The sequence below is a fragment of the Clinocottus analis genome, unplaced genomic scaffold (assembly GCF_023055335.1).
Source record: "Clinocottus analis isolate CAN_PGR_092001 unplaced genomic scaffold, fCliAna1.0.p SCAF_18, whole genome shotgun sequence".
NCBI lineage: Eukaryota > Metazoa > Chordata > Actinopteri > Perciformes > Cottidae > Clinocottus > Clinocottus analis.
In genome coordinates this window covers 2,724,467-2,738,079 of record NW_027175909.1, presented here as the reverse complement: position 1 = coordinate 2,738,079, position 13,613 = coordinate 2,724,467, and the positions used below count along the sequence as shown (strand labels likewise).

The following is a 13,613-nucleotide window of genomic DNA, read 5'->3' as shown; positions in this document are numbered from 1 at the left end:
ATTTCTGGTGACTGTAAAAGTTGACTGAAAGTTGTGATTCACAAGCTCCATACGAAGCACTTTAAGGCCCAGCTGGTTAAGCTAGAAGAACATTTTTAAACTTACAGTTTTGACAAGACTTTCTGATTATAGTTTCACGAAAAAGGTAAAGGATACAGATGAAGGAGGTTGTGGCAATGGCCAATATGGTCCCGATGGGGATGGACTTCTGGGCATCCCGTAAGTCACCTGACCGGTTTGAACCAGCCATGATACCTTAAGAGGAGGCCACAACAAAAACTCTTAAGAAATGAAACAAAACTTGTCAAATTCGAACACATAATGTGTTGTAGTCTTACCAGTGACGGATGGAAAGTAGATGCCAACCATCAGCGTGAAGAAGGTGGTGATATCGTTGAAAACGTAGGGCAAGTACTTGTCCTGGGTGGGGTCACCTCCCTCCACCGATTCCAGCTTCTTGTCATCTACCAACTTACCCAGAGGGCCATACATTGACCACATGTTTTCTACAGGAGACAGGAGGCAGCAGTTAAGCAACTAGTTGAAGATACAATTACTATGGCCATGCTTGTGCCATGATAGCCTTAGTACAGTGGAACAGTGGGGTTGAAATAAATAACGCCACTGCAATCTAATTGTACAAAGAGTTATGATATAATGATGATATAAGTGTAGCCTGGTCTTTATCTGTAACTGTGCAGAAAGGCTGGATTTAAACAGAATGAATAGGCATGCACAAAAAGGACGAATAAATGCACACATTAAATACTTGAATAAAACTGATAACATCAGATCCTGCATTAATCCAATATCAGCGTCTGTAATTTTAGAGCACGTGAATGATCCGTGTGCCAATTTAGCTTTGGTAGTAAAAGTAGGGGAGCAGCAAACTGATCACAGTTTATAATTCCTGTAGTAAGAGTAGCGGTGCAAACTCCGAAATAGCCAAAAAGTAAAAACGGATTTGAAAAAAAAAAAATACATTTTGGATGACGATATGGTTAAAGAAGAGCCATTTGAGAGATACTGGGGAGAACCTAAATACAAAATAAATAGTAAAAGCAAATGAGAAAGCAGAGAGTGTATAGTAATATTATGAAATTAGTCCGCACCTGCCCACATTTGACACAGGAGACTCCTGTTGACAGTATTTAACAAACATCATCCAAGCCACTACATTTATCTTTTTCATTATAATTTTGCTGGTATCTTATGATAGGTGGATGAGATTGAGTGAGACAAAAATTCATTCTGGTTAACTTGGACAGTTACTGTGCATTGGGGAACGTTTAAAGGATTTTGAGAGTAAAAAGCTTCAAGGGGCTTTTTTTGTGCCACTTTTGCACCCTTCTACTAAAACATCCAGAAGAAACCATGTGTTCCAACCTGAAATGACTCCGCTCCTCAGTCCAGGGATGCCTTGCACCTTGGTCACATTATTGAGGAGAAAGTAGTCGTTGCAGGTGGCGTTGAGCTCAGGCCCGTTGCAGAACAGCTTCCACAGCTTAGTAGTGACCGTCACGTTGTTAATGATCTCTGTCTTGAGACAACTGTCAAAGTTGTGGTTCTGCAGAGTGCGATTCCCCAACATGCAAACCCTGTGTGAAGGAGTGGGACATTTTAAAAACCACACGCTGATTAAACTGATCAAACTATTCTGGACATTGGCTCACAAATTTAGTCTGATGCTCTTTCTGCATGGCATGATTTGATGCAACATCAGAGGTTAAATGTGACTAAAAAAGGACTCACGGGAAGTCCGGGGGATCAAAAATGGTCTTCATGACTCCGGCATAGATGGCGAGGATGGAAAGAATGACGCAGGCCAGGAAGACCAGCGCAAGCTTGTTGACATACTTCACCCCGACGAAGACGACCACGGACATCAGTGCTAGGCAACATGTGCCGTAGACACGCATGTTGTTCAGCAGGGCATTCACCTCGTCCTCCTTTTTCTCTGCCACGAAGATGGCTGCTTTAGGCACAATATAGGTCTGTATGGGGAAAAAAGACGTAGGTGGTGGAGATATAGTAGAGGATAGTCACTTTGACGCACTAAAGAATTTGACGCACTTAAGAATTTGACGCACGGTGTTCACTCACCAGCAGGATCTCTATAGTACCAAGGATGTACATGGAGCCAGCGAAGGTCGTGCCCAGGTAGAAACAGAGACCTACCGCTCCGCCGAACTCTGGGCCCAGAGATCTGGAAATCATGTAATAGGAGCCTCCAGCTGGGAGAAAGAGCATAGTGGAAGTGAGTTTTATGAGAGAAAAGGCACTTCTCGTAGCTTTTCAGGAATCTCTGAGCCCAATAACCAATAAGAAGGTAAATCTTTGTCAGACAATAGCTAATGGCTTCCCAGATTTAGTTTTAGCCAATGCATTTTGCCTCATTTGCGCTCCACACAGTTTGTTTACCTGCATTCAACTAAGGCCTGCTTGAACGTGATTGCAGTCTGAGGAATATTGACCAAACGAAAAAGGAGAACGCTTCTAATACCAATGAATGCAGATAGTTTTCAGAAACTAAGACATGTTCTAATTCAACAGAGATGCACAAAACAAGGGACATTGTTGTTTTAGTTTTGATCAAGACCTGGGACCAACAATATCTGCTATCCGTTACCATAAACCAAAGGAGAAAGAAGAGGTTCTATGTGATAAAATAAATCTATTTAGCAACCAATCAAATAGCAACAGTCCAGCTTGAGCACATCGGCAGATTACTAAAACTCTAATTTATCCTCATATCCTGCGACAAATCTTATCTCTGAATCATTTCTTAAGTTTTTGTATGTTCGAGTACTAAAGTGTCTTACCTGGGACAACACCATTGGTAGCGATTGCACTCATGGATATGGCGGTCAGCATGGTCTGTTGACAGAGGACAGTTCAGAACAAAGACATCAGAACAATACTCTCAAATCTAAAGACCTTACACAAAGGACGTTCCTTTGAAATGTAAATGTGTTTTTGTTCCACAATGCATTGCAACAATGCAGCTTGTTATGCCGTGGTCACACATTCAAAATCAAGTATGAAATTAATTATTAAAACCCTCCGTAGTCTTTTTTTTAAGCCCACCTATTAATTATTTAATAAATAAAATCTAAAAAAAATTCCAGATCTTCCTTACAATAGAAAACTTGGAGGCCCTAGTCTTGCATAAATCCGGTTACAATACTTCTTAGAGGCTTTTGCTCTAATCTCTCAGATTGGTAACGGATACTAGCTTTTCCGTGAAATCGTTCCATGAAGTCCTTGCGAGGGAGGATATGTACATCCGCCTGTTACCTAACAGCAAGAGAGGACATAGCAGAGAGCAGGGAGACCAGATAAGAAGCACAAAGAGGAGAAAAGCGAGAAAGACGTGACTTAACATGGTGCAAGAATGACGGAGGGAAGAAAGCATGAAGGTGAGAGTATAAAAGACAAAAGAAAGGAGGAGCGGGAGGGCCACAACAAAAATAAATCTTGTGCCGGGCGTCCAGTTTAAAGTGGCAGACGATCTGGAGTAAAGCCAATTAGCTGACAGGTTTAAACTTCCGCTTCCTCTGAAACCTAAAGCAGCTCTACACAAGCTTGTCGAGTCCGTGACAGCCAAGGGAAATGCGAAGACACGTCCTTAAAGCTGGAAATGACCACACTTCCCATGTGAACACACGTGGGTTTCTAGAAGAAATTCAAACAGAGCCGGAGGCCAGTCAGACCCAAACAAAGTCCAACAACTGCTTTAACCAAACATCGCTGAGGTCCATGGAGCTCAAAGTTAACCAATACATCACTGGCAACACAAGTCATCACTTAAATATAAAATAAATCTAAAATCATTTGTTCTGGTCTTTCATATTTCTTTGATGATTCACATTGTGAAACTGCTTGACATGTCTGAGTAAATAGCACATCATAGGAACATGTAGGTATAGCCAATAGTGCTTTCATACAATAATGACTCTAATGTTGTTAGTAGTGTGGTTAAGGTAAATATGTTCAAACAACTGTATTACTCATAAATAATGAGACAAAAATCCTGTTTATTTAAATCCAACACCGTATCTAGTCTTACATCATGTTAAAATGTCAGGATGGAGATATAATAACAGAGAGAAAGAAATAGTAAGGCGACTAAAATCATTAGAAATATATAACTGGTCATCTGCAATAATGTGAACGCCGCAATCTTAAGACAAATAAAACAGTTCTCCTGTGTTAGCGTGAGACCTTGTCTCATAAGATCCACCCTTACTCTCTGAGGTTCTTTATGGACATTTTAAATACATATATCGATGTGTCTCTTCAGTTGTAGTTCTTTTGGTTGCAATAAAACCGAAAACAGCTTGCACTAGCTTTCATGTAAACACTGAAAAAAGGAATCATGAGTGAATAATAAGGAAATATGACAACAAGAAAGTGTACACAGTAAATCATTACTGGCCTACACTGAAGTCAATCACCTTTACAAGTTATTATTAGACATTTCTGGTGTTGGCTCTAGAGCACACAAAACCTGACCTATAAACAGATAGCTGATGTGGAACCATCAGTGCAAAGTCAGATGCGGTTTTAGCAGAGAAAATGAACATTAATCTGTTTGACTAAGCTTGGATCTCTTCTTATGTAACATCAGAGATGCAGTGGAGGGTCAAACCGCACAGTGCACTTCAGCTAGATTGTAGCAAATGAAAATGGACTGATTCTTTCAGTTACAAGAGATTGGAAATGCATTTAGTATTTTAAATTTCTGACATTTCATAGTCTGGACTGTGGTGGCATTAGCCCTACTGTAAGAGAAATTGATCATGCCATACTATTAGAGCCTCCCCTTATGAGGCGAAAAGCATTCCACTGAGATAGTGCCCAAGGTTTTTTTTCTTGGTACTTTCCCTGATTAATCTGAAGTAATCCATTGTCTGCCGGCAAATATAGCCACTGTGTGGGTGTGCATGTCGTTATGTTTCTGACACTTTGCAGATGGAGGGATTACATGTACCATTAGAGGTTAGGAGTGTATGGGAAATGGAGAGTCACAGTGTCTAAATATAGGAAGGATCAGTGACCACTAAGTCAACCTGCCTGCCACTCTTTACGAACCGTCTGCCATCAAAAGTCGTGGTTGCATCTGCCCCCTGCCCTTCCCCGCTCTAACGGCTATGAATCCTTGATAAAGGACACTTAACATCCACGTTAGGAGTCACTCCAGCTCAATGCAGTTTGTACCATCGAATTAACAAAACAACGAGTGGAGCCTCAGATGTTGTGATTTTTTAAAATGTTCTTCAGAAGTATAGTTCGAGTTAAGACAGGGGTGAGTACTCACACACGAGCAGCACAAGCAGACGATAGCCAGGGACTCCAAGATGCCAGCACTGCCAACAATCCAGGTGAGTCGCAGAAACAAGATGACCCCCAGAATGTTCTGGAGGCACGGGAGGTAGACGCCCATGAAGGTCCCCATCTGAGGGCTCTGGAGGAGGGGGAGTGGGATTTTTAGCAATGTCATCAACAATAAGCAGCTAAAATTAAAGCAAAAAAAAGAAGACAGGCGAATATAGGGGTGAATAAAGGCATATAAAGCCCCCCCCCTCTTGTTTGAATGATCCCTTTCATCGGACACCATCACAAATGTGCAGGGAAATCCTCAGTCCAAGCAAAACTGCCACTGTTGCAATCTGAAGATCGGATTGTGTTTAACATAACTTTTTCTTAAATTAAAAAATTCACTGACGTTTACGTGTCACTTACGTCTCAGTGACACATTTACATAAACCACAACACTATCCAGTAACCGGCCACAATACTTATGGAAAATCCGTCAATGCTTCCGCCACAAAACAAAGCATTCCTTGCGAGGAGACTGTAGTTCTGCAACAGCATGTAAAAAAGGCACAGGCAACGGGAGTATGTTCTACTTTTCTAAAAAAAAAAACCACAAAAGGTCCAATCGATCATCTTGTATTGACAAGCAGCCACCTTTTTGGCCATGTCTCTCCAAATGTACGGTGCTAGTAGTCCTTCTGGTCCAGAGAAAAAGGGGCGAAGATGGTGTCCGTTTAATTCGTGACCAAGACGGCTCCTGCAAGCCGATGGGAGGTGCTCGAGGCTTCTTTCCATGCAGGGGACGGTATGGAACAACTGGCATGGGACTGAAGCTGTGGTTACACAAGCATCTGTGTACTGCATGGTGGTACTGTGGGTACTTTTTATTCTCCTTTATTAAGAAACGTGCTGTTCTCTGGATCTCTGGGTCATCAAGTCCTTTTTAGTAAAACTAAAAAGTAGTCTTTGCTGTTCCTCTTGGTAACACAGTATCTAATACTGTATTACAGTCATTCTTTAATTTTGTGTTGATTTTGAGCATTAAGAATAATTACATATAGATAGTACATTTTATCTCCCAATAATCCCGTTTACTAATGTGTAGGTCATAAAGGGGCATCAGGATTAAACTAAGACTGGTTCATAACCATTTCAAAGTTCCAAAGTCACTTTAAAGGGTCCAATTATTCAGTTTTTGCTTCAAGCACAACAAGAAACAAGCAATGAAAGCAAAAACAAAATAGGAAATAAAAAAACAAGCTTACTGACTGGATTTTACTTACTCCCTTTGAATATTTAACTTGCAAGACTGAATACTTTTGTATTCAAAAGTATCAGGATAATTATAGCAATATTATTTTATGTATACAAGGCTTTGAAGTTAATATTTTTTTTGCAATGATGAAGTACCACAGTAAGGTTTGCATACCCCCAGAAAGTATAGTGAAACAAACAGCAGAGCTTCATGGGTCAAGGTCAACCCCTCCAAACCCCCCAACCCCCTTATGTAATGATAGTTCAGTGAGTTTCAAAGAACAACTGTTATTATGCAACTGTTAACCTGGTAGCTCTGATACAACCAATATATTAAACAAGGCTCACTGCTGTACCTTGACTTCTTTCTTTTTGGGCCCCTCATCATTATCAGCCTCCTCGTGCTCCTGGGCCCCCTGGGTGAGGTTGGTGTAGTTTGCCAGCTTATTGAGGAGGGACGACACCATCGGGTTGATTTCGATCTCATCCTGCAATAAGGAAAATATTTGTTTTAAAGCAGTATCACGAACTTCATCAACTCTCACTTACTGTGTGTGTGTGTGTGTGTGTGTGTATATATATTTTAGGGCTGGGCAGTTGAAAGAAATTAACTGATTAATCACATGATGACAAGTCGTCAACACTGCCTGTCGCTGAGACTATAATATTTAGTTAGCTGTTCAAAGCATCTTAGAATAGTATAGTTTGGTCAGCTCCGTACAGACAGAATGGAGAAAACACAAGCCGCAAAGCCTAATTGATTCTTTGGAAGAGCTAGGGACCGCAGACTGGATAGGTCTGCCAAACGGCAGATCAAAGCACCTGGAAAGAGTTCAGCTGAGAGTTTTTGAAGGAGCGCATCAGCCCTGATGGCCAGTAAACTCTTTGATTGACACATTGTTGAGCTCAGAAAAGATTCACCTCCTGGTTGATTTGCTAACACTGAATCTTTAGCATAAAAAGTTTGTTCTAATTTAACTGTAGTTCTGGCGGTACATGCTTGCTTAAAAAAGGTATTGATGTATTTGCAGCTTCAATCCCAAAGTTTGTGGGTTCTCCTTTGTGAGCTATAACATGTTGCCAAATAAATCACATAAGCTGCATTTCCATTTGTTCTGAAGTTGGCGCTATAGGCTACGTATGGCTGTAATCTACCAGTAAACAGAGTAAAAGTAGAGGTTGCGCACTGGAAACAAAACAAAACAAAAAATCACATTAAGTCCAGTTATTTCCAATTAATCTAACGAAATAAAAAAAATGGAAAGAGGTCTCTGAACATATTTGGACTGTTGATGAGTTACGTAGGAAAGCCGTATATATGATTCTGGTAGTGGTAGATATCTGTAAATCACAAGTAGCTCCACCCTAATGTTGTGTTCACACCAAACGCGTTGTGAATTTGACATGCGAGTAGATTACAAGCAAAGTCAATGCACACAAGCGATGATGACAAAAAGCAAATTTTCCACCAGGCAGCGAATGACACGGCGTGAATGACACGATGCGAATGAATCGGCACGAATGGTGCGTTTGACGCAGGACGAACGGAGCGTTTGATGCAGATTTGCGTCGGCCAATCAGTGTTGAGAAGCTCCACTCGTCATCACTGCCGTCCTGTTTGGATATTCCATTTAGCACATCAACTCTTTATTTCGACAAGCGAGTGCAAAATCTTTTTTCCACATTTAAGGATGTTTTCTTAAATTTGACCATTTCCATATAGCTTTTCTAATGAGACACCTCAAAATGAAAATTAAAATATTTTAATGGCATTGTCATGTTTCTAAACAGACAACCTCCCCCCTTCTGCCCCAAGATCAAGGGCTACATTCAGCCGATGGGACGGTTACCTCGAAAAGAGCCATGTTAGTGCCATCGTAGTTGCCTTTGTCGTTGTCTGTGTTGTTGATGAAGGGACTGTTTTCCTTTGGGACGCCGTCACCTGTGGAAACACAGCACAGTTGTATTTTTACTATAAATGAAGTATATGTTTGACACGTCACGCGACCAAAGCAAAATATGGGTGTTGAACGGCAAAGAAATACTTCACGTTTCCAATGTCAGGTGTATTTGCAAAAAACAGCTTTCTCAGAACACAACCCTTTTTTTCAAACGTCTCATGTGTGCTAGTCCTTTCCTTGTGTTGCACTACAACCAGCTTTCTTTACAGATAACATGTCATTTGTTGCCATGAGAATATCTATTAAAAAAAAATATATTACGTTGCGAGGCAACAATTCCAAACCAATTATCGGGGAAAACAGTAGAGACCAAATGGCCCAAAACCACTTTGGAGTTTCTGCTTTGCTCTTTTGTGCAATAATTCATAACTTAACTTAAAAAAGGGAAATGGAATCACTATGTAACTGAGATAAATAATGCACAGACACAAACTAGTACTTAGAAACAAATGTAGTCTCATTATTATCTATTTGGGTTTTCCTAAACATCTTTCTAAAATAAAAAGGAGTATCCGTCTGTCTCTCCTTAATTTTTCTCTAAAAATTACAGATAATTTCCATGATGTATGCAATTTACTAGCACGTCAAGCCACACACTCTCGTAAAGACGGGTAACACCGATGACTATTGTGGTGATTAGCCGCAATATTTCTAGAAGTGAAGGCATTTAAAAAAAATATTTTTTAATTAAAGAGACAAAAACATCATGATTAAGATTGTTGTATATATATATATATATATATATATATATATATATATATATATATATATATATTCATGAAAAGTAAAATTTTAACTAAAACCGAATTTGTATTGTCATTTCTGACAGCAACTGTCAGATACAACATGTCTTACCCCCATCTCTCTTAGATGTACACTTCAGTACCCAATATGCTTTGAAACGAATAAACAATACTTTCCAACTCCAACAGAAGTCACAGTCGGCCGGCGTCACAAGCAGCAGCCAAGCCACCTTCAGAGACAACATTCTAGTATCAAACTGTAAACCGCGTTTGTCTCTTTGATGCTGGGACCCAACAACCATTTCAGCAACGCATTGTACAAATGTTGTGAATGTGGGGGTCTAAGATACCAGACATGCTGCAGTCAGGTGCAAGTGAAAACAGTGAGGGATCTCCTATGCAGGCAAAAGTATGAACTAAAAATGTTTTATGTGAGCTTCCTCCATCACATGAAAGATGGAAAAAAACTTTGATTAAATATTTTTTTCAGGAAGAAAAAAAAATATCTAAAATAAACTTGAAGAACCACTCATTTATTTCAAATAATGAGATTTATCCTGTTCCCTCCATAAAAAGACTGCGAGTATAACCTTCACGCTGCTATCTTAGAGAAAAGGTGGAAGCAGTTGAAGTAGATCCCAGTTCAATCATGACATCAACAGTGTTTGATAAACTATGAAACACAAAATTAAACAAAACAATGAACTTTTTTAATGATACGATTCTAACTATTAAAGACAAAATAAGAAATATCCTTCTCTCAACCGGTACAATCCATGAATGAAAATAGAAATATGACAATAGTGAAAAAAAAAATCTAGTATCACAGGTTCAAAGCTGATTTAAATAAATGGGTTTTAAGTGTTGTTTTGAAAGTGGAGAGTGATGGAGAATGTCTGAGCTGCTGAGGGAGCTTGTTAGGCCTTACTGCTGCATGCTATACCATCAAAGGCCGTCGATTATCAAATATTATTAAAGCGACAAGAACATTTGATAAGCAAAAACTAACCGCAAAAAGCTGGTTTGAGTCCTATTCATCAGATCTATCCCCGTTTGTTGGTTTAAACCAGCGGCCCCCAACCCATGCTGCCAGGCCGCACAGAAATAATTAATGTTTTATTTTGAAAAATTACTGAATACTGTGCGTCTATGTCATGTGTGTAGGTCATGTGATACGTTACCCCAAAAGTGAAACTAAAAAAGTCTGTTTTAACTCTGCCAGTGTTCTGGATAAAAATCAAGGCAGAATATCATGAGATTGCCAAAAACTTTGAAAACGTTATAACTTTTTAAAGTTACAGAGTAGACAGGACTAAAGGTTTAAATTATGTCGTAGACTGGACTAAAGGTTTGAATTTTGGAGTAGACTGGACTAAAGGTTTAAGTTACAAAGTAGACTGAACATAAAGAACACACGTTGGTTGTCGATGTTTCACATCATCCCGAGATTGGACCGATTAGTTGCAGAGAAACAAGCTCAGGGCTCCGACCAACTCTCCAGTTATATTTGTATGCACTTAATAATTGTCTTTATGCTGGTTTAACTACATAAAAGATAAATAACAAGTCATCTTCATCCTCCTCTTCCTCTAACAGGGGTGGTGGTCAGGAACCCTCTTCCTGGGAGCAGCTTTGATAATGTTGTCGCAATTATTTCCATGCATGCTTCAGCTAGTGTACTAACAAAAACTAAGGAAAGAGATCACATTACTGCTGTATTAGCTTCTCTGGCTCCATGTAAAATCAATATTTTAATTTAATCTTCCTCCACACCTACAAAGCCTTAATTGGTGATGCACCATCATATCTTAGGGAGCTCATAGTACCATGCTACCGCACTAAAGACCTGCATCAACTGAATGCATGACTAATTGTGGTTCCTAGAGTCTTAAAAAGTAGGATGGGAGCCAGAACCTCCAGTTATCATGCTTTCAGTCATTACTACTCAGAATATGAATAATGTATGTCATAAGCATTGAGTGTGTTGTAACTCTGTTTTGTTGTTTATGCTGTACTCATGACATCTATCATACTTCTGTCTATCCAAAGAGAGGGATCCTCCGCTTTTGCTAACCCTAAGGTTTCTTCCTTTTTTTTTACACTCTCCACAGGTCTTTTTGGGAGAGGAGTTTTTCCTGTACTGGCGTGAGAGTCTTGGGACAGAGGATGTTGCATGTTGAACAAAATGTAAATCCCTCTGAGGCAAATTTGTGATTTTGGCTATACAAAATAAATTGAATTAAACAAACGTTCAAAAAGCAATGAAAGGGAAAACAAAATAGGAAATAAAACGGAGCTGGTGTCTATAAACCTTTTAACTGAAGAGCAAAGAAGTCGATACCAGAGCACTCACAAAGAACAAACACAAGGACAATGTAAGACGGAACACGGAGCTATCTTCCAGACATAACTCAGTGATTCATCCAGCCGTTTCTTGAAATAGTCCAAGTCCAACAGAGTACAAGCAGTACATTGTAGTGGTTGACTACTTCTGTGTGACAGGCTACTTAGACAGTCACAATACTTCTGACTGAATGTGATGAATTAAGTGTGAAAAAAACCCCTTCGCATTTTCCCATCGCCCAATTTGGTATCCTCACCGGGGAAAAAAAGTGTGTGTGTGTGTGTGTGTGTGTGTGTGTGTGTGTGTGTGTGTATATATATATATATATATATATATATATATATATACACATATACACACACACACACTAGGGATAAATGATTAATTGCATTTGCGATAATATCGCAATACGATAAAACGCGATTTTCTAACCGCAACGTGTGCGATTACAACGTCATCACGTGACGCGAGCGAAAGAGTGTTTAGCCTGAGCCTTAGCCGAAGCTATACTGGAGAGCACAGCGCACCCAAGAAAAGGGATCCATTGGAAAATGGGTACGTGTATTTACTGAACTTTGCAATAGCATATTTATGTAGCAACGGGAACTGTAAGCCAACTGGAGCTGCTGCTAACACGGAGATAGTGATAGCAAGCTAACACGACATAGATGGCTTCAGGGTGTCTATGAGCGTGAACAGTGCATAATAAAGTATTGTCACTATCCCTGTTAACTTTACTTAAGTGAACTTAGTACGCCTAGTAGTGTTAGATCTCTATTATGTGTTTGTAAGACTATCGTGTTCACATTAGCGCTAGCTAACCGAAATTAGCGCACAAGCTAACGACACTTACACGGCTTCAGGGTCTCTGTGAGACTGAACAGTGTGTAATAAAATATTGTCACGATCCCTGTTAATTTTCTTAAAGTAAACTTAGTACGCCTAGTAGTTATGCGTTTGTAAGACTGTAACTACTGTTACGTTAGCTTCTGCTAACCGGACCCAGCTACCAAAAGCATTTTTAGCTTGTGCCCTGACCATAGATGGCTCTCTTTTAGCACGTTAGCACGTTGCATTTGTTACGTGTTGGTGTGTAATCGTTACTCTCTTTCATTGAACTTATACTAACTATAAGTGATGTATTTTACAGAGAGGATTCACCGCTGCCAGGGTCCAGAGGACAACATACAGCATCGCTGCAGCAGGCTCCAGTCTGTGTCTGCAGATCACCAGGCCACAGGCAGGCCACAAAGCCAGCCACAGCTAATCATTCCCAACATATAATAATCAATTTCGATAGACAGACAGACAGACAGACAGACAGACACGCACACACAGTGTTTCACCTACCATTATAATAGGGGGGCGGGGCGCCCACCTGAAATAAAAAACGCCCCCCCTGTAATTTTCTCTATAGGGCCAGATCACAAAATGCCATTTACGGTTCTCTTTCCTGTATAACAGGTCTACACTTTGTTCTATTATTAAACAAACTAAACGGCCGTATTTTATTGATCGGATCTCCACGACAGCTTGTCATTTATGTCTCTACGTGGTTGCGCGAGTTCCGCCCCCATGCGCACAGACACTTGCGCGCATACAGGTGAGCACTGAGCACACACACAGCAGCGGACAGAGAGTGTCGAAAAATATGTCGCATGAAAAGTAGACAACTAAGTTATGTCTGCGTTTTAAATGCTCCCAGCTTGAAGATGGCATCAGTAGGTCTCCTGCAAGGATCACCGCAGCAGCTCTCTGAACTGAAAGTAAAACGAACCAAAGTGCTTGTGTCTTGTACCAACAATGAGCTGCTGGCTTCACACATTACAAAAGTACAAAGTACACGGACATAAAACTAAGTCATTAATAAATATATGGAGAAATGCCTGTACTGCCGGGTAAATGTTTAGTTACGCCGTTAACAGGTTAAACATGCGCGACTCGCTGATTCTTGGCGTTTTGCCAAAAGTCAATCTCCAGAAGTCTCTGTCA

At 40.1% G+C, this 13,613-nt stretch overlaps 1 protein-coding gene across 5 annotated transcripts in view; it reads right to left on the bottom strand.

The window, feature by feature from the left end:
* The window catches only part of slc12a7b (solute carrier family 12 member 7b), a 62,127-nt gene that overhangs the window by 14,513 nt on the left and 34,001 nt on the right, over positions 1–13,613 (bottom strand). For all 5 annotated transcript variants that reach the window (XM_068581281.1, XM_068581277.1, XM_068581278.1 and 2 more), the window contains exons 2-10: positions 8,424–8,515; positions 6,930–7,061; positions 5,321–5,467; positions 2,823–2,877; positions 2,104–2,234; positions 1,753–1,994; positions 1,387–1,598; positions 339–506; positions 157–255 (exon numbers count right to left, since the gene is read on the bottom strand). In XM_068581281.1, the coding sequence (XP_068437382.1) occupies positions 157–255; positions 339–506; positions 1,387–1,598; positions 1,753–1,994; positions 2,104–2,234; positions 2,823–2,877; positions 5,321–5,467; positions 6,930–7,061; positions 8,424–8,515 (1,278 nt within the window). The remainder of the gene's footprint in view (positions 1–156; positions 256–338; positions 507–1,386; positions 1,599–1,752; positions 1,995–2,103; positions 2,235–2,822; positions 2,878–5,320; positions 5,468–6,929; positions 7,062–8,423; positions 8,516–13,613) is intronic.